The sequence below is a fragment of the Zeugodacus cucurbitae genome, chromosome 4 (genome assembly GCF_028554725.1).
Source record: "Zeugodacus cucurbitae isolate PBARC_wt_2022May chromosome 4, idZeuCucr1.2, whole genome shotgun sequence".
Classification (NCBI taxonomy): Eukaryota; Metazoa; Arthropoda; class Insecta; order Diptera; family Tephritidae; genus Zeugodacus; species Zeugodacus cucurbitae.
This window is the reverse complement of record NC_071669.1, coordinates 12,339,629-12,361,419: the sequence shown is the minus strand read 5'-3', so window position 1 is coordinate 12,361,419 and position 21,791 is coordinate 12,339,629. Positions and strand designations below refer to the sequence as shown.

The 21,791-nt window shown below is 36.1% G+C and overlaps 2 protein-coding genes across 2 annotated transcripts; both read right to left on the bottom strand.

Annotated features, from left to right (window-relative positions):
• Positions 1–1,731: 1,731 nt before the first annotated feature.
• Positions 1,732–14,194, bottom strand: LOC105210204 (arylsulfatase B). Its single transcript, XM_054229992.1, has 7 exons — positions 14,038–14,194; positions 4,643–4,921; positions 4,413–4,572; positions 4,097–4,323; positions 3,692–3,953; positions 2,784–2,941; positions 1,732–2,709 (listed from the first exon to the last, which is right to left on the bottom strand). The coding sequence occupies exons 2-7, from the start codon at positions 4,763–4,765 to the stop codon at positions 1,819–1,821; spliced, it is 1,821 nt and encodes a 606-aa protein (XP_054085967.1). The 5' UTR covers positions 4,766–4,921; positions 14,038–14,194; the 3' UTR covers positions 1,732–1,818.
• A 1,990-nt stretch (positions 14,195–16,184) lies between these two features.
• Positions 16,185–20,585, bottom strand: LOC128921776 (arylsulfatase B). The gene is made up of 7 exons (XM_054229993.1): positions 20,148–20,585; positions 18,512–18,671; positions 18,217–18,443; positions 17,886–18,144; positions 17,223–17,380; positions 16,407–17,160; positions 16,185–16,337 (listed from the first exon to the last, which is right to left on the bottom strand). The coding sequence occupies exons 1-7, from the start codon at positions 20,295–20,297 to the stop codon at positions 16,258–16,260; spliced, it is 1,788 nt and encodes a 595-aa protein (XP_054085968.1). The 5' UTR covers positions 20,298–20,585; the 3' UTR covers positions 16,185–16,257.
• Between the last annotated feature and the right edge of the window lie 1,206 nt (positions 20,586–21,791).

Here is a 21,791-nt window from a genome sequence, read left to right as displayed (position 1 = left end):
AAACTATACAATGAAGTATAGTTGTTAGCTAGGAAAGCACATAAGAATTTTGAGAACATCGATTAATGCTTTAAGAAATTAAAATTTTGAATGAAATTAGCTTAAAATGTCACACTGTGCCAAATTAGAGTAAGAGTTCATGCACCTTTTCTCAATTTTGAGGTCATATCTTCTCATTTTACGCAGAAATTCTTAAGAAAGCGAAATGATTAGAACCATTAAATTAAAAATAGTTGCCGCTATAAAGATTACCTCACTATAGTTTATAGAGCTGCGTTCGCTTCATTTAAAAGTCCCATATACCGTTTTAAAGATAAAGACAAGGTCTTTGTAGTACATACACATTTTTCTTATTAAACTTTTATTACAAATCTTGCTTCTGCGAAATCAAGTGCTCACTCAAATGTAAAGCAATGAAGTGTGTAACTGTAAATGATTGTCTGACAGTAATTGCATTATCAATATTTGTTTATCTTTGCAGTGTGTGTCTGTATAGAATGGGTACTTGTTATGCCACTAACGGCTAATAGCACTTACTCTGTCTTAAAATATAATAAAAAACAAATATTTTAAATATTTATTTTTATTTATAACTAAGCACTTTTCAAGCATTTGCACTATGCGACAAAATTGTTGAGACTTTGAAGTGACAAAATACGAGTTGTCAATTTCTTATAGTATTGTAGGTTGCATTATTCTCTCTTTTGAATTTATTACTCCAGTCTTATAGTTGTGAAAATTTTCTTACATATGACACCAAGGTCATCAAAATCAGTTGAGATTTACCGGAGTTATGATCATAAGAGTTGTGGTGCTCCTCACCAAAGCTCTGCCCAGCTCGGTTGGGCAGCGCAGTTTAGCCATATTAATATTTAGCAGGTCGAGTATATAGGGGTCAACAGATGTACATTGGGGAGAGGAAATGGACATGGACGGAAATGAAGTAGCCGGAACCGGATATTTGACTGTCACCAACCTAAACCGGAGGTTGGAACCGGAAGTTCAATGTGCAATGGAAGTAAATCAACGGAAATGGCTGTCATAACGGCGGATACGATGTAATCGGAACCAGAAACGAGCCACGTAACAATTCTAAAATACTAAAGGAAACGGAAGTCTCATAAGAAGGGCGGACATGAAACAAATGGAAGCTTTTCATATACAGGCAACAAATGTTAAATACAGAAGTTGACTATTTTCGTATCTTTTGTACTCTAGATATTTCCTGTTGAAGATAATTTTCCTGTCCACCATATACTTCCGCCAATTTGACTTCCGTTCATGCAGAACTTCCGGTTCCTATTTCCGGTGATCAAGGTTCCAGTTTAAGTTTGAGTTGGTGCCGGTCAAATACCCGTTTCCGCTTGCTACATATCCGTTTTGTTCATTTCATTTCTCCAAGGTATATCCGCTGACCCAAGCTGACCAGAGCAGAGCACTACAGTGGAGCAATACAACTCTTTGAATGGTCATAACTCCGGTAAATCTCAATCGATTTTACTGATCTTGGTGATCTTGGATTACACAGTTATAACATTAGCCAACCTAATGTAATGTCCTTAAAAAATAGCAAAAAACAAGCATACAGAGTTCCCATGGAAAACCTCACATAACTCCTGAACGGGACCACCGATACGAGTTTTTAAAAAAGTGGTTTGAAAAATAAAGTTTACGAGATATATGTATGCGCTATAAAATATTTTCTGTAATTATAGTCAAACAAATTTAAAATTCTGTTTAAATTACGGCATAAATTATTGTTTTATTTACATATTTATATAATTATTAGTTGTTTTACACATAACTCTCGCTTTATGCTTAAAACCTACAGGAATACTTGAAAAGGTTAATAACAAACAGACAGCCGAACGAAAAGCTCAACAAAAGACCGCTCAGTCGTAAATTCGGCGCACCATCGCCACCCTCAGTGCTCTGATCATCGTCATCGACGCCATCTTGTATGTCTTCCCACCACGTCCACTCGCCATCGTACAAGCGCGGATCACATTTCGGATCTAACGGTTTATTATTGGGCGCATGCGCAGTCTCGCGGAAATGCGCCACACGCGTAAGCAACTCTTGCACCACTTTGCCATCACTCATCGCCTCGTATAAATTATTTTGCTCACACGGATCCACATCGATATCGAAGAGACACGGTCCCAACAGCGGTTCACATGCCACACCCTGTGTGCCATTGGTGAGCAGACAACTGATTGCGGCATCTTCACGCAATTTCGTTATGTTGACCGCACCCGGTAGCGCCGTTTTTGCATTTATTTCGGATAACTGCTGCCAGACGCTGGTGTTCTTAATGAGCTCTTCATAAGCGGCAGCACGTGGATCTACCTCTGCGTCGCTCTCCGGCTGACGCGCACTAAGCCAGCCATCATAGTCGCCACTCTCGGTGGTGCCATTGATAAACTTCCATTTGCCTTTGCCATATGAGACGTAATCGAAGATATCGTCAATGTTGTGCACAATCTCACGCTCCACCGCATCGTAGCCGTATTTGAGTGCAGACCAAAGGTTCAAACCGTCAAGGTTCATTTGCTGTGTGTCTAGTGGTATGTTAGCCGCCGCCGCTAAGGTGGGTAGCAGATCGCCAATGTAGAGCTGTTGTTTCCAAACGGTGCCTAAATTTTCAAGCAGCGGTGACCAAATCACGCCCGACGAACGTATGCCACCCTCCCAAGGCGAGTTCTTTTGCTGTTGCGAAAGAATATAAATGTATATAAATAGTGGAAAATTAAGTATTGCTGGAGTTCACATTTTGTACTTACACCTCTGAGTGGATAATTGGAGGCTGTAGTGGCCAGCAGCCCCACTGTTGGTCCACCGTTGTCGGATAAAAATAGCAGAATGGTATTGTTGAGTATACCTTTATTTGCAAGCGCATCTATTACGGAACCCACACTTTGATCAAGCTTCGACACCATAGCTACAAATAAAATGAAGAAGAGTTTAATGATATATAGCAGAGGTTCACTCATAGTTTTACAGCTCTAATATGTATTTTAGTATAGGAACCTTAGGAACAGCATTTGGGACCTATATTGTAGGAAACTTTGTTTCGCTCTTTCGGTCTAACCATCACAAAAGACTCTGTGTCCTCTGCAGACGTGTAGCACCACCCGTGAAAGCGTCTATGTTCCGAAAACTCGGAAGGGCAAAAGGAAACCTCTTTGCTGGACACCGGAGCTTTCTGAGTTTAGAGCTTCAAGCCGAAGGTTTTCTAATAAGGCTCGTAACAGTTGTCTAAGTGACGACTGGGCTTAGTATAAAGCAGGCCTGGCTATCTATAAGTCTGAGATTAGGAAGGCCAAACGATCTTCTTGGAAACCTCTTTGGTGGACACCGGAGCTTTCTGAGATCAGATCTTCAACACGAGTGGTCTAAGTGACGCTTTGTATAAAGCAGACCTTGCCATCTATAAGTATGAGATTAGGAAGGCCAAACGATCTTCATTGCGAGCCTAATGCGAAAGCGTAGAGGAGTCCTCGAGATTTAGGCCCATTCTCGCTACATCGCGCTATCGGAAATTATACGAACGGTAGTTCTAAAAAACCTTTCAACCCTTTTTATGATCTTCCGAGACCATCGATGAACTCATTATTAGTACTTATATCCCCACATTTTTACGACAAGCACGTGATCTCCCTTAAATTAGCATTTTACTGCTTCAACTCACCCGCATACATTCGTTTGTTCTCATCTTTAATGTATGAAAATTTCGCAACTTCCTCGGCAGGTGCCTGTAATGGTATCTCATCGGTGCCAGCATGTGGTGCTAGTTGAGATAGCAGCAAAAACAACGGTTGTTTGGTGGCATCGTGTTTGCTTATCAGATTGGTCGCCGCATCGGTGAGTAGATCTGTGACATAGGTGCCGATATATTCGCGCGACACAGCCAAGTTGTCACGAAAATCGTGACCGAGTGATAAATTTTTAGCCTATAGAAAAATACTCATTATTATTAGCCGGTAATACGAGCAAATAATGTTTTTGATTTGCAAATATTTTTTTTATATCTATGTAAATTCAAATGAGATTTGCAACGTCTTTTGTTTTTGTAAATTATGAATTTTGAACGCACCGTAGCATCCAGCGTATGTTCGTAGTAATCTATGTTGGAGCCCAAGTAGCCGAAGTGATGATCGAAGCCGCGTTTTGTGGGCGTGTATGCCTTACGTGACATACCCTGATGCCATTTGCCAATAATGCTCGTGTAGTAACCGTGCTGTTTGAAGATCTCCGCCATTGTCGTCTCGTTTAGTGGTAGACCCCATGGTTGATCGTTCGGTATGACATAGTGTTGCATACCTGAAAGAAAGCGGCAAAGTTTTATAAGTCCTTGCATTGATTGACATATTTTCGACTTAAAATATTGATTAAATTCTTTGCCTACTCACCTGTATGTATTGGATATTTTCCCGTTAATAGCGCCGATCGTGAGGGCGTACACATTGATGGTGTGTAGAGATTTTTCAAAATGACACCACTATAAGCCAAAGCATCGATGTTGGGTGTTAGAAATTGATTGGAGCCACGAAAACTGACATCATCAACACCCTGAAAATGAAAATGAATATAAATTACAAATAAACTCAAGATAATTGTAAAGATGTTAGACTACACTTACCAGATCATCAGCCAATATAATTACTATATTGGGTTTATCATTACTTTGTGCTGCCGTCAGCACATTGTAGCATAACAATATAATTGCGAATGCTTGGTGGAAATCCCACATAATTTTATGCATGTTGAGGTATAGATTATCCGCTTAATATCCGAGTTGCTAAACAATTTAATTGTATCGATTAGAGGTTAGACTAAACACAGCTGTCGGTAAGAGATCTTCAGTTTTATTTATAGTTTTCGCGCGAAGCTCAAATCATGTCACTTCTATTGAGTTTATCTACAATATAAAATATATAAATATATATTTGTATGTATTATTGTCAAAATATTTATTGCTTAAATACACAATTTATTTATTTGTTGTTTATTTGTTCATTGTTGTTATTGTTGTTGTAGTTGATTTTGTTATACATATAAAAAAATTTACCAAATATTATCTCAAAATACTGCTGCGTTGCCGAATTTGTGGCAATAAACATACAGTCATCGGAAACTCAACAACTCAACAATTAACAAGGACTGAACTGAATAAGGTACTAATTCAATGGTGAGCTTACACGTACATAAAGAGTTATTCAAAGGGGCCGCTTCAAAAGTAGCCCAATAGGAACAACAAACGATGCCATATTTTTTCCCGCTCTTTTCTCTTCAGTAAGGTTTGCCATTTCATCATGGAACGATATACGATCCAACAACGAGCCGAAATTATTAAAATTTACTACCGAAATTCGGAGTCACTGACCTCAATTTTAAGTTCCTACGTCCAATTTATGGGACATAATCGTCCAACAATTGAGCGTCTAGTGGAAAATTTTTAAACCTCAGGAACAGTACAAAATGTTCCCATGTCAGTGAGACAAAGAAGTGCCCGTAGTGTCGAGAATATTGCTGCCGCTAGCGCATCAATTGAGAAAGACCCAAATCATTCTCTCACACGTCGTTCTTCAAGCGTTGGGCATCTCTGTGACGTCGTTGTGCCGAATTTTGCAATTATATCTCGGTCTATATCCTCACAAGATCAATTGACGCAAGAACTGAAGTAGCTTGAACATTAGAATCGCCTTATGTTCGTGAATTGGGCTGAGCAACTACTTGAAAATGTTTCGGATTTTCACGCAAAAATCATCTTCAGCGATGTGGCTTATTCCGGCTGAATGGCTTCGTCAAGAAGCAAAATATGCGTTATTGGTCAGGCAACAATCTACATGTACTCCATAAGTCACCATTGCATTCCGAAAAAATACGGCATGGTGCGGTTTATGGGTCGACGGCGTCATTGGGCCGTACTTATTCCGTGATAATCAAGACCGGCACGTTACTGTGAATGGGGATCGCTACCGCTCAAAGATAACTGAATATTTTTGGCCCGAATTTGATGATTTTATTGATAACCAAGTTTGGTGAACGTGTTATCTCACGAAATGGTCCAATCAATTGGCCACCTCGGTCGTGCGAGTTGACGTCGTTAGACTATTTCCTGTGGGGCTACGTCAAGTCTATGGTCTATGCCAACAATTCAGCGTCGATTGAGGAACTTCGTACGACTATTAAACGTGATATTTCAGCAGTATCGGCGGATTTATGGTTGAAAATCGTTGAAAATTGGATTCAGCGTCTGTACTTCTACAAGCCTGACCATGGTGGCCATGCAAAAGAAATCGAGTTCCATACATAATGGAATCAAATGTACTTTCACAGGAATAAACAATTTAAACTTTTTTAGCGCACTTATTAAAACCCTTTATGTGATCCAAGTGTTTTTGAGAATGTATTAAGATTATGGAGCACGGTCAAAACGAATATTTTCTGACCTTATAAGAATAATTTCTTCGATCTCATAAAAACCTCCTATTTATAGTACGAATACGATAGAAGACCTTTATAGTCATTTAGACAAGACAGTGTGTGTACAGCTACTGGCGTACGCCGATGATATCGATATCATTGGAAACAACACCCGCGCCGTTAGTTCTGCTTGTTCCAGACTGGATAAAGAAGCGAAGCGTATGGGTCTGGTGGTGAACGAGGACAAGACGAAATATCTCCTGTCATCAAACAAACAGTCAGCGCATTCGCGTCTTGGCTCCCACGTCACTGTCGACAGTCATAACTTTGAAGTTGTAGATAATTTCGTCTACCTGGTAACCAGCATTAACAGCAATAACAATGTCAGCCTGGAAATCCAACGCAGAATCACTCTTGCCAACAGGTGCTATTATGGACTAAGTAGGCAATTGAAAAGTAAAGTCCTCTATCGACGATTAAAAAACAAATTCTACAAGTCTCTCATCATTCCCGTCCTACTTTACGGTGCAGAAGTGTGGGCGATGTCAACATCGGCACTAGGAGTTTTCGAGAGAAAGTTTTTGCGGAAGATTTATGGTCCCTTAAACATTGGCAACGGCGAATACCGCAGACGATGGAACGATGAGCTGTATGTGTTATTCGACGACATAGACATAGTCCAGCGAATAAAAAGACAGCTGCTACGCTGTATGGGTCATGTTGTTCGAATAGATGAAAGTGCTCCAGCTCTGAAAGTGTTCGATGCAGTACCCGCTGGTGGAAGCTGAGGAAGAGGGAGACCTCCACTCCGATGGAAGGACCAGGTGGAGAGGGACCTGGCTTCGCTTGGTATAACCAATTGGCGCCAAACTGCCAGAAGGAGGGATACCCGCGATAAGCGGTGTCTACGCCAGTCAAGAAGAAGAAGACAAGACACCAGCACACAAGATGCAATTTTCTCAGGAATTCTTCCCTTCCCTCTTGAGAATCTGCTCTCAGCTGTTGTACTTTATCAAAATATGAATTTATGTATTAGAAAAAATATTATTACTTTTTTTCAACTCAATTCGTATCACAGACTACAATCTCATTTATCGTAAAATTCACCGCAATGTAACTTTAACTTTGACTTTTTAGCCACTAGGGAATCGATTGCTCTATGCATACATACCTATATGTAGCATATGTTACCTCATTCCTTGTACAATTAATTACCTATTTCAATGATTCTAATTTGTTTAACTTTCTAGTCGATCAATCATGTTCCTAGTTACTTAATTAAAAAACAATATCAGAAGGGCTGCGTACTTGAAGTAATAAGATGAAAGTAATATCACCACTTTAAGAATAGTAATTTCCATCCAATCAATAAACCTTAGAGAGTGACGAATCGAACAAACAACAAAAACAGTAACTAGGCGGGACTGTTGTAATAACAACATATATTTTTATTTAGAAATATTTATTTCCATTGCCAAGAGCTAACTTAAGTCGAGTACCATCCTCTTATCCATCATATAATTCGTCACCCATTCGATCTGTACGGCTATAACCGCGTAAGCTGTGTCTACGCCAGTGAAGAAGAAGATTCGATCTGTACGTTTTGAGTCCAGCATATTTTCCCAGTCACAAAAGCACATGAACACTTTTCTCAAGAACAAATTAAATTAAAAAAAATGTATTAAGTCGAGTGGTTGTCGTTTTGATAAACTGTCTCGTAATGATAGTGACTAGATATGTAAAGTGTAGTGTGCTTCAAAACTTGAAAATTCACAATGTTTTATAATCACTTTATGGTTTCCAAACTATCGTCGATAATTGAATTTGTGGTGCCTTATACGAAGAGTGAGGATATCATATTGGATGACTAACTATGGGTTGCTCTTCTAGATGGGAATAAAAGGATTAAGGTTAACTATAATATATGTATCGAAATAACGTTTGTTAGAGGATAGAGGAAACCGACTTGGAATAGGTTAGCGGGTTCTAAGAACAGTAAAAAATTTGAATTAGGTTCGAATTTTTTTTCCTAAACCATCAATAAACCTAAATAAACCCTATACATATGCGGTCATAGAATCGTGCCAAAAACACATTTTGCTGAGAAACATCTTCGTTTCTATGAACTACGATTCGATCTTAAGAGACGCTTAAGTAACTCCACTCATACTCATATAAACTGTACGTCACTTCGTGGCATGTGTAACCCTCTAATTCGAGGAATACTTCGAATAAGCTTTTATACAATCAATAACTCTGTAATTTGTCTAATCTTCACAGCAGTGGGTGTCGATGCTCATTAAATAATTTGTTATGTCGAATTAGACAGTGTTTTTTTTGTCAGTTTGCATGCTGGCGTGTCTTAATTTACTTAACCGTATTAAATAGCGCCAATAAACTTACAAATGTATATGTATATGCATTTATATTATGTATATGTATATATATATATATATATATATATATATATATATATACACCAATACGTCAATTGCAAAATGCGCTGGAAATTTTCGAATGTAACTTTCAGTCAATCGGCAAAAGTTGTTTGCTTATATGTCATTCACTCACTTACATATTTAGAAAACAAATAGTTTTAATTATTTTCAGATAAGAAATCGGTTAGTTAATTAGCTTAATAGTTGCTGTAATTTAGCTTGTAACATTAATCAGTTGGTACTGAATAAATAAACCAAGCATGCCACTTTGTGAAGCGTTGCATTTGCGAGCAGATGCGTTTTGTTTGTTTAAATATATATTGATATTCTTTCTAAATAATGAAATTAATAAATTGAAATAATGTAAGTAATAAAATGATGTAAAAAAATAACGAAAAATGTTTTCTTATTGGAATTAAAGATTGGGGTTAAGTATGAAAATATAATTGGATCGGAAAAAGATCAGGCATCATATAGGTTGAGAATAAAATATCAATAACAATATACGGCAAAATCGATTTTCTGGGTATTGGACCAAACTTAATATTTTCAGGAGATTGAATCATAAGTAAAAAATTGTATACTCCGATTTTCGAAGTTCGCCTCTAAAATCGAAATATTTGGATTCGAAAAGTGACTTTTTAAAAATATATTTTTAATTACTGGATATAGTTACTAGAATATCCAAAATATAGAGAAAATCAAAATTTTCTTCTTAATTCAATGGCATAAAAAACAGGTGCGAAGAAGGATCAAAGTTTGTTCTTCGAAAAAAATTATTTGTATATCGAAAAATACTGGAGTGTTGCTCAGTGTATTGAAAACAATATTTATACTCTCGCAACAAAGTTGCTAGCAACAAAGTTGCTAAGAGAGTATTATAGTTTTGTTCACATAACGGTTGTTTGTAACACCCAAAGCTAAACGAGTTAGATATAGGGTTATATATACCAAAGTGATCAGGGTGAAGAGTGGAGTTCAAATCCGAATGTCTGTCTGTCCGTCCGTCCGTGCAAGCTGTAACTTGAGTAAAAATTAAGATATCTTGATGAAACTTGACACACTTATTTCTTGGCACCATAGGAAGCCACGCCCACAAAATGGCGAAAACTGAAAACACATAAAGTGCCATAACTAAGCCATAAATAAAGCTATGGAAATAAAATTTGCTATGAAGGATCGCACTATGAAGGGGCATATTTGGATGTAATTTTTTTGGGGAAGTGGGCGTGGCCCCGCCCCCTACTAAGTTTTTTGTACATATCTCGCAAACCAATAAAGCTATATAAACCAAACTTTCTGCAGTCGTTTTTTTTAGCCACTTCTTAATACAGTCCAAAAATTAAAGAAATCGGATCATAACCACGCCCACCTCTTATACAAAAGTTAGGTTGAAAATAACTAAGAGTGGGTTAACTCACTAACGAAAAACGTCAGAAACACTAAATTTCACATAAGAAATGGCAGATGAAAGCTGCACTCAGATTTTTTTACAAAATGGAAAATGGGCGTGGCGTCGCCCAGCGAAGATATCGGTGCAGAACTTTGCACAAATACTATGTTAATAGTGTGGCAGCCCCATTCTAAAAATCGCCGAAATCGGACCATAGGTTTTTAAGGCCCCATATATCGAACACGAGGACCTCGATGCTTCTAACCTAATATTATGGTTTCCAACTTTCAATGGACTTTATATAATATATATGACGAATATGTGGGTCAAATTGTGTATTATATAATATAAATAAAGTTAAATAAATAAATTGCGAGAGTATAAAATGTTCGGTTACACCCGAACTTAGCCCTTTCTTACTTGTTTTTTTTTTTGTTTTACTGCTAAAGTCAACTAATCTTTTCCTGGATTGAGAAGTGTGAAAACTATTATTAAATTAAAATATACTTAGTATTTTCTAACTAAACACATAATGTACTAAATCATAGACGACAATATCATACAACGAGGAACCTGGTGTTCAATACTCTTCTTAGAACATCTTACGTCAGATTGGGAATTTCGTAACAGTTCTCGTTAAGGTAATGAGCTTGAACCAAAACGATTTGAGAGATAACACAATAGAGTTAGCGGTTTGTATCAGCCTTCAAGAAAGCTTTAATAAGAATTTTATTACGGCGAACTATGTATGTTGAAACTGAGATTAACTTTTAAGTTAAACGTTGTGATGGTCATTTACTACAAGACGATTTCTGTGATTCTCGGCTGGTCTATTATATATTTGACAGAGTATAGATTTGCTAAAAAATACTTAAGATTTCAAGGTAATCTTTATTAAATTTTTTTTGCAAACCACATGAAAACAAAGCTCGGGCCTCACATTTCAATATAACAATGTCGAGACTTTTCCTCCAATTTAAGTATACACATTTTAGTCGGGTCTTGAGATGATAAATACTCATGTTTCCAAGAACAAAGTGGAGATTGCATAGCTAAAGCTGATTTTTGTACAATCAAAGACTAAAAGCACTTTATTTCGATTAAGTTTTAAATTGTTTTCAGACAATTTGGATCTCATCTCTTAATAAGCTTTTATAAGTAAAATGTCAACTTTAAAGAAAACACAGAGAGCCAAAACATCAGAAAATCTTAGTAAGGAGTTGTAATGAGATATGAAAGGGAGCTCAACCAAAAAATGCTAAAGCAAGCGGTTCATTTAAATTACGTTGGAAAAATTAATAAAAAATTAAATCCATCTAATTTGGACGTCTTCATTTGAAAGCCTTGAACTCCCACATGTCCCACTCGTTGCGTTATATGTTCACCTAAAACCGCTAAATCAAATCAATGACTGACTCGTATAAGTGCACATATTTATCTAACTTTCGCCATGCAGCTTGACAGCTGTCTACTTTAGCGACATTTTCATTAAGTACAAATAATTTCAAAAAGTCAAAAAATGGTTTAGAAATTTTTTAGCAAAACATTTATGTACGAGTATGTAAATGCGGCGCTTATCTACTTGCAATGCAAATTTATTTAAGTCACAGGGCGAAACATGCGCGCATCTTTGTTTTCTCACTGAATTTCCACTTGTGCTGGCATTGTGCTAGCCGCTTAAGAACTTCAAATAAACATTTTTATATACCCATTTAACGCTTTTTTGTGGCTTTTGTGCACTTTTTCACGTTTTATACATTTTCGTTTAATGCTCAGAAATAAGAAAAACAACATATACACTGAGTTGTGCCTATGCATAAGGTTGTACGTAATTATTTACCTACGTAGAGGTGTAGAAGATTTAAGTATATACTTGCATTCCTATATAGATTTATGTAGATATGTACTTTTATGTTTGTATAGTATATGTCTGTAAGCACAAGTATGTATTCGAGATAGCAGCTTATTTATCAAGCAAAATCGGTTGGCTATCTAGAAAAAAAAATGGCTAAATTACTTGCAGCTAGTTAAGATTATTTTGAAGTAGTTTTTTCATAGTTTTATTTTTTCTTTTATTAGAATATTTTTTATTTGCTTTTTTCATTTGATTTTTTTTTTTAATTTTTTTCTTTTTTTTTTTGATTTATTTCTTTAAATTTTTATATAATTTATTTTTTTTCGATATTTTAATTCATTAAATTTTTATTTTTTTTTTATTTTGAATTTTTTATTTATAACTTTTTAATTAAAATTTTTTTTGTTTTAAAATTTTTTTTATTTTATTTTTCTTTTAAAATTTTTTTTACGCTTATTTATCAAGCAAAATCGGTTGGCTAACTAGAAAAAAAATGGCTAAATTACTTGCAGCTAGTTAAGATTATTTTGAAGTAGTTTTTTCATACTTTTATTTTTTCTTTTATTAGAATATTTTTAATTTGCTTTTTTCATTTGATTTTTTTTTTAATTTTTTTCTTGAAACTTTTTTTTTATTTATTTCTTTAAATTTTTATATAATTTATTTTTTTCGATATTTTAATTCATTAAATTTTTATTTTTTTTTATTTTGAATTTTTTATTTATAATTTTTTTCTTGAAACTTTTTTTTGATTTATTTCTTTAAATTTTTATATAATTTATTTTTTTTTTCGATATTTTAATTCATTAATTTTTTTTTTTATTTTGAATTTTTTATTTATAATTTTTTTATTAAAATTTTTTTGTTTAAATTTTTTTATTCTATTTTTTTTTTTTAAATTTTTTTACGCTTATTTATCAAGCAAAATCGGCTGGATAACTAGAAAAAAATTAACCAAATTACTAGCAGCTAGTTAAGATTATTTTGAAGTAGTTTTTATTTCCAAGATTTTATTTTTTCTTTCATTGGAGTATTTTTAATAAGCTTTTTTCATTTGATTTTTTTTTTCATTTTATTCTTAAAATTATTTTTATTTATTTCTTTAAATTTTTATATCTTTAGGAATTTTAAATATTTTTAATTTTCATTTTTTTCGTTTATTTTATTTTATATGCTTTATTTTTAATTTTTTTGTTTTTTTTTTTTTTATTATTTTTTATTTTAAAATTTTTTTATTTTTAATTTTTTTTTATTTTAAAATTTTTTATTTTTTTAATATATTTTTTCACATTTTTTCCGACTAGTTTCCAGTCTTCATTATAGCGCTTCATTAGCTAGCGTTCTAAGTAGCTAGTAATTTACTTTGATTTTCAGCTTAATTTATTTTAACTCATTTATCTTCTGTTTTAGTGTAGTTTCTGTTATTTAATACTTGCTGGTATTTTGTTTTGTTTTTGTTGCTTATGTTGTTGTTGTTTTGTTTTTTATCGACAGCCACCGACTTACTTCGCTGATTTATGCACTTGAATGGTTGAATTGTCATATTCTCACATACAACGCACGGTTTGGCAGTTGATAATGATCGTCGTTTTAATGTGGCTTCAGTATAAACAATGCCCAGTCAATGGACCATGAAGTGGTGGGAGAATTTCAGTATGCGCTTAAACACTGGGTACTACCGAAAAATGTGTGAAATAACTAATTGGAAATGTGTACAACTAAATTAGTAGTTTATTGCACACATTTCAGTGTGGAAAGTGCAAATTTTTAGAACTGATATTGAAACTACAAAAATTTATATTTTTAGAACTTAATTCAAAAACTTTTAAAATCAACTACAATTAGCGCAATTTATTAAATTTAATTGTTGAAAAAACGTAAAATTCTAACACCCACAATGCAATCAATCAATCAAAAAATACCTCAAACACCCGTTCAAGTACTGCTTTCAACCACTACCGAGCAATTGAACTGTCCGTCGTGTCGTATAGCACAAATTCAAACCGTTTCGTTACGCTGAGCGCGGTTAACTAACTAAATTGCTTGTCCAGCATTTTAATTTAATCAACAGTAAACACAAACACAAAATCTGCATAAATAAACTATACGCTTCCATACTGTTTATTGTAAATAGACCCACTTCGCGGAGATTTAGTTAAGCTCGCATACTACGACGAGCGACCGTTATAGTGCGCGCGATCGGTAAGAGCAACTTTAACTACAGTAAACAGAGAGTGTAAGCGTCAGAGAGAGAGAGAGAGAGAGAGAGAGAGAGCCAGATCAGCTGAGCACCACTATGGTTTGTGTGTTAAAGAGTGATAGCAGTTTGATCTATAGACGACCGGAGCTTATTTAGCGTTTGGGGGAGTAATTGTTTTTGGGTTTTCTTTATCAATTTATTTATGCAACTGTTTCGAACTCCAGGCAGGTACATATATATTATGGTTAATGTTGTTTGAATTATTTAATATAATGTATTGTATGGAAGAGTGAATGAAAGTAAGGGTTGCCTTGAAAGTTGTTGCCCTGAGCTCATTTAAATAACTAGACGTCTATAAATTATTTAGTACTGAGGTAGAGAAAGATTAAAAATAATTAATTTAGCGAATGGGAGGATTTATATAGTACTTTACTCTCTTCCAATATAATAAATATAGAGATTGAAATGATAGTCGATTAGTAACTGTATGTATGTTATAGGCGTTCAACAGTTTAGCCGGTTATAGCCGAATCGATGAGAGCGCGCCACTCCTCTTTTTCCTTCGTAGTTCGGCGCCAGTTGGAGATTGCAAGTGTAACCGAAGTGGAGGCCTTCCCCTTCCTCGGCTTCCTCCGGCGGGTACTGCATCGAACACTTTCAGGGCTGGAGTGTTTTCGTCCATTCGGACAACATGACCTAGTCAGCGTAGCCGCTGTCTTTTTATTCGCTGAACTATGTCAATGTCGTCGTATAACTCGTACAGCTCATCGTTCCATCGTTCCATCGTCTGCGGTATTCGCCGTTGCCAATGTTCTGAGGACCATAAAGTCGATTTGTAGCTGGTCTGTTAAAATGGTAAACTTCTTTGGCTTTATTGTCCTTTACTGGCTACGAATATTCGGTGAGCATACTAGAGGGCCTTCAGTGGAAATTATGATTGCATGATCCAGATCATGTAAAGGGTTTTTCAATAAGAATTTTTTTATATAAAACAAAAACGATTTGGGATATCTACATTCGATGCCATTATTGAACGGTAGCGATTCCCATTCACAGTAACGTGCCGGCCTTGATCATCACGGAAAAAGTACGGTCCAATGACGCCGCCGGTCATAAATGTATATTTTGCTTATTGACGAAGCCATTCAGCCAGAAATGAGCCCCATCGCTGGAGATTATTTTTCGCAGAAAATCCGGATCATTTTCAAGTTGTTGCTCAGCCCAATTCTCGAACATACTACGATTATGGTGGTCAAGCGGCTTCAGTTCTTGCGTCAATTTGATCTTGTGAGGATGTAGGCCAAGATCTTTTCGCTAAATTCGGCACAACGACGTCGCAGAGATGCCCAACGCTTGAGAACGACGTATAAGATACTGATTTGCGTCTCAATTGATGCCCTAACGGCAGCAATAATCTCGACATTACTGGCACTTCTTTGTCTCACTGGCACGGGAAAAATTTTGTACTGTAAATTTTTGTATTCAAATTTTTTCACTAGACTCTCGATTGTTGATCTGACACGATCAATTTGTTGATTATGACAACCATAAATTGGACATAGCGCTCTTAAAGTCGCTCTTAAAGTTAAAGGCGTCGTTTGCTGTCCCTACTTTTGTAGCGTCCTATTGGAAACCCCGTTATTTGAAAAAGTTTTAAACAAAACTTCTCAACTGGGTATGTCCACAGACCCTAATCTCACCATAATCCTTGTTTTTCTCTCATTCCGTTCGTATTTGGAACTGTCTACAGACCCTAATCTTGCCATAACCCTTGGTTTTCTCTCATTCCGTTCGCATTTGGAAATGGTCACAGGCCCTTATCTTAACATAATCCTTGTTTTTCCTCATTCCAATACCAACATAGCTGCATACTGTTCAAGTAGTACGAGTAATACTAATATTTATTATGCTAACGACTTTTTAACATAACATACAACATTCCTCAAATATGCTCTACATTTATACCCTCTACTGAAGTAGCAGATTCACAGGGCATTCCGTAAAGACCACAAACGAAGAATTCTGTAACAAAATCGAAGGAATTATTATAGCAAATAACGAATATAGTCTCATTAAGTGACCACAACTTACCCTCACTGGGTGCGTCTTCCAAAAAATTCGACCACACGCAACGATGACGCGAAGGACTATGCTCAAAGCTGCCTCTACGATTGGCTAACGGCGCAGCGTTACTTCTGTGTTGGCGCACACTTCTACGCATGCGTCTCAGTATTTTCCTATACTCACTTAACGAAGCCAAATTGTTGCGTTCACATGGATCAACGGCCACATTGTATAGACATTCTTCCCATAGCGGATTACAGCTACGTTGTACGCCATTGCCACAGTCTACTTTCGCGGCATTACGTAGCTGATTGATATGCGCTCGCTGCAATTGATGTTCATCATATCTCTGCAATACCGACGAGGTGCTTGAGTTCTTCACCGCCGCGTAGTAATCGACGCTACGTGGATCGGTATCGTAGAGTTCACGATAGGTGAGCACATTGTTGAAGCGTCCTGCCGCTGTTGAGCCATTCACATATTTCCAATCGCCTTGCTGTAATGCCGCAACATGCCACACATCATCGAGGTAATGCACTATTTCACGGTCGAAATTTTCATAGTTTGCATTATTTGTAGCGTCACTAAGTGTTGGCCATAAATTCAAACCATCCAAACGCAATGCACTTTGGTTAAGCGGTATATTGGCGGCCGCGGCTAAAGTGGGTAACCAATCACCCATATACATGGTGGGACGAAATAGTGAGTGACGTTGCGACAGTAGTGGACTCCAAATGGCGCCAGCAACCCGTACGCCACCCTCCCAGGCTGTATTCTTTTGCTGTGAAGGAGTAAGGAGATGATTTAATATGTTTTGGAAGCCGGAAATCTTAAACTACATACCCCTTTGAAAGGCCAATTTGATGCTGAGTTTGCGAAGAGATCGACCGAAGGTCCACCATTGTCCGATTGAAAGATTACTATAGAAGTCTTAAGCATATTGGCCTCTTCAAGCGCATTTATTATGTTGCCAACACTCTGATCCAGGCGTGAGACCATCGCTGTGGATAAAACAGAGAAAGTTATCATTTTTTAACGGAACAAATTCAAAAGGTATCTTGTTTGATATTTACGAGAGGCTTTAAAATCCGTAAAAATGGCTGAGTTTACGGAAACCAAAGATATATGTAAAAGTTGAACAAAAATCATCCCAGGATCAGTAAGTTGGTTCATAAATGAACCTATATCATTTAAATCAATGAATCTGAATTAAGTACTTGAACCAAAATGTAGAGGAAACTTTTTCCACCTCATCCTCAGTCGACAATGTGATTTAAGAGGGACTGGGAAATAAAACTACTCGATAAGAACTCAATCAGAATCTATAGCGCAGATTGTGGAGCCTTTCCAAATTACTTCTAATCATAGGGAAAGCGATTCCTCCGAAATACAAATCTCATGAAAAATTGCTATGGAGACCACACACTTTTCTTGTTGACCCGAACAGCCCCGAAGGATTGTAATATCTTTCTGAGTCCCACTAACTTGGCTATGAACTGGCCTCACCTGCATACTTGCGTCTATTTGGATCTTTGATATAGCTGAATTTCGCAATTTCCTCCCTCGGTGCTTGCAACGGTTCATTAGCGTTACCGGTATGCACGGCTAAGTGGCTTAGCAAGAGGAAAAGTGGCTTCGTGTTGTTATTCGCCAGTATTATACGCTCAGCTTCGCGGGTTAGTAAATCGGTCATATAAACACCGCGATCGGCGCATTCGAGCTCCAAGTTGCGATAGAAATCATAGCCCATGGAGTAGTGCGGCAGCTGGGAAATTATATTATATATATATATATTAAATAAGTATATATTCAGGATTTATATAACAACTAGACCTACCGGCATTTGGCTACGTCGCTGATAGTAATCAATGAAACCACCCCAATAGCCGTAGTGATTATCGAAACCTCTATAAGTCGGCGTGTATTCACGCGTGGCGAAACCCAAATGCCATTTACCCACCAGATTGGTGGAGTAGCCAGCTTTTTGGAAGATTTCCGGCATCAGTGTTATGTTTGTGGGCAAGCCCCATGGTTCCTCGTTGCTAATAACATAGTGTTGTGTGCCTGTGAGATCAAATGTTTTTTAGGAAAAGTTAATGGAAAATGTTTTTTGTTCTAAAAATTTTTCTCACCTGTATGTATGGGATAGCGTCCGGTCATTAGTGCACCACGTGAAGGCGTACATATCGCCGGCGTATACAAGCGTTCCAAAATTTTACCATGATAAGCGAGCGCATCAATATTGGGTGTGAGAAATTCATTGGAGCCACGGAAGCTGACGTCATCGAAGCCCTGGAATATGTAAGACCAAGTAGAGTTTAGGATAGTTTTCTGATTTAAAGGATGACATATGTAAATAGGATATAGGAACACTGATGATCTGCACGGAGAAAATAATGACGTATGCGACCATTAAGTCAATTTTGATTACATTGCAACCTTGTCCAAAGACACTACCCAGTATCCAAACTTATCTTCGGACAACACACCCAACCTACATAGCGCCGAACTGCCTGTGCCAAAGTATCCAAATCAATGAAAAAACAGGATTCAGGACTCATTGAGGCAAACATTAAAAGGAAGGGAAGCGTAGGCCCACAAATACGGCAACTGATAAATTATTAGAGTTCTGTGAGTGACGTACAAGACGAGAAGTTCCATTAGGACATTTCCGACGGCAAATATATAAATAATCAACTTTCAACTAATATCTCAAGGCTCCCAGATAACTACATACATCATTACTTAGGACTGACCTATTGTCAAATATATCGGTCAACATTAAGTTATCTAAATGAATTTCAGCGACTATTGCACACAAAATTTTTAATATCGGTTAAGTACTTCCCTTTTTCAGAATAAAATTAAAATAATGCTTGTGGAGTTCCAGTTGAGTTCATATAAGATCAATCTAAGATCTTTTTTAAACTTGTCATCCTAAATAATCTTGTAACACCGCTTATTAATTTTTTAGACAATCATCGTGACAATTGTCTCACGGAAATAAATTATTAAATTGATTTTCTAGTAAATTTTTTCTCTCTTAAGGGGGTCATACCATGTGATGGGCTCAAAAAAATGTCTAAAATACTGTAAAGATACTGCAGTTAGAAGGCGGAGCTGTCCGAAGCGCTCAGTCGGCAGCTGGAAACTTTGACCATGTTTTTCCAAACTTTCCTCCATCGTATCTCAAAAACGACTTGACCGAATGAAGTGAAATTCGTAGGGTACATTCAGTACATGTAAACGCTATTATTATTTAAAAATTCCAAAAACTTAGATTTTTTTATAGCAAAAAATTAAAAAAAAAAACGCAAAATTCAAAATTTATTTTCCAAATGTTTACCAAAAGTCCAATATTTTTGTATATTCACTTGATTATTTTGCGCTCCATGCATTTAAACTAACATATGAAAACGCGGTAATTTTTTTTCCGATAAGCCAATCAGCCGGAAACGTGGAGGAAGTGCTAGCCCATTTTTATGAGGCGGTGGTGTTCAGAACGCTGTAACTCATGTTTCACACAATATTTTTAGCTTAAAATCCTATCAAAGTATATATAAAAAAACCTACCCGTCACATGGGATGGCCCCCTTAACATATTTTGACACATATTTGACATTTCAACGTTGAAGAAATTCGGATTCCATATTTATAATATCATTCTTAACGACTGCATCATAATCCTTACGGCTGATCTTGCAAACTCAAATCGCTGGTACCAACCAAATAACTCACTTATTCAATTCTCTTGACTTAAACACTTACCAAATCATCGGCTAGTATGAAAATAATATGCGGCTTCTCGCTATTCGGTTCCACCGTACTAACAGCAGCAACTAGTGGAAAATTGATAACACCGAAGCCGACAAATATGTAGCTCAGTAAACAATATAAAATACGCGTATAGCACAACATATCAATTTCACTATCACACAAGGACGTAGGCGGTGACGTATGCACTCAGTGTGTTGATTCAAGTTCAAGTTCAAGCTGCTGCTTTGAGTTCAGAAGTTCAGTGATGTAATTGTAATTCACAAAATTTTATTGCTTTTGTTTTTGTACTGTCAAAGCGGTTAAGTTCATTAACCAGTTGGCGCGTGGTAGTCACTTTACGTTGCTGCTTACACAATTGCAACTGATTCATAAATTTAATCGAAGTTTAATATTAAGCAACTGCGGTGGCTGTGAGTTTGCTACTGCGACTCGAAAGCTTAACACTCAGAGCTTTAACGTCTAGTATTTTGATAAGAGCGCACTTGTTGTAAGATTTTGAGTTGTTTGTTTGACACTTGAGTGTTTTTTATAATATTTCAATTAAATGATAATGCCAATAAATCGATTTGTTTGAGTGGGAAATTATTTGCGCTCAATAAAAAAGAAGCATGTGTGCGTGGAGTCTTTTAAAGCATCTTTGATATATTTGTATATAGCTTCCAGACATTATTTATACGACTATGAGTACTATCAGTCACACGTTAATTAGTACAACTTGTAAAAGATAAGAGCAAAGAAAACATGAAATCAAAACAGAAATATAAAAATAATAATGTTTTGCTAAAATTTAGGTATGTTTACATATTTACGTAGCTCAAAAGTACTTGAGAAATTGTCTGGTAGAAAGCAGGCATATACAAAGTTAAAAAATGTGAGTGATTAAAGATAGAGATTTGACTTTGACATCTCACTGTGATCTCATGTTACTTTGGAGATCAGAAGTTTTTTTTTTTGTGTTCCTGGAATCGAAATAGTTTCTTTTATCTAAGATTGATAGCTTCTTCGTGTGCTTTTAATCTTAAAAATTATTTATATTTTGGCTTTAATATTTTTTAAATTTTTTAAGGAACTCTAGTTTACTATCGATCTTCATATTGACCACAGACTCAGATGATTTAAATATGGATATTGTTGGAACCTTTACCGTTATGCTTAGTGTGGCTTGAATGAAAAATTTGCTAGGAGACACCTCTGTTTCCAGTATCAGATATGTAGTTCAGATTTATATGAAATAAGGTTTAGGTTTTTGAATCTAAAAATTTGATATCTTTAATTGGATTTTGTAAACGATCTGAGGATGAAAGCATTTGAAAGATTGTGGATTATTTTTGATCGGAAATCTGAAGGAATATCCATAGTTTCTTCTTTCGTAAACATATCTTCTTTCTAGTTCGTTGATAAATCATAACGGTTGTAATCGTATCATACTTCTAAACGAACCTGAAATGCTTTTACACTTTTAAGGTACAACGATACAGGACGATGTAAGACGACCGACTCATGTATAGGAGTGAAATATGACGTAAACAGTTTCTTATGGAACCAGCTTCATATGCTACTTGACCATTTACTGAGCTTCAAAGTTGACCAAGCAAACAAAAATGCGTTATTCAGTTTTACTGCGGGATCACAGCA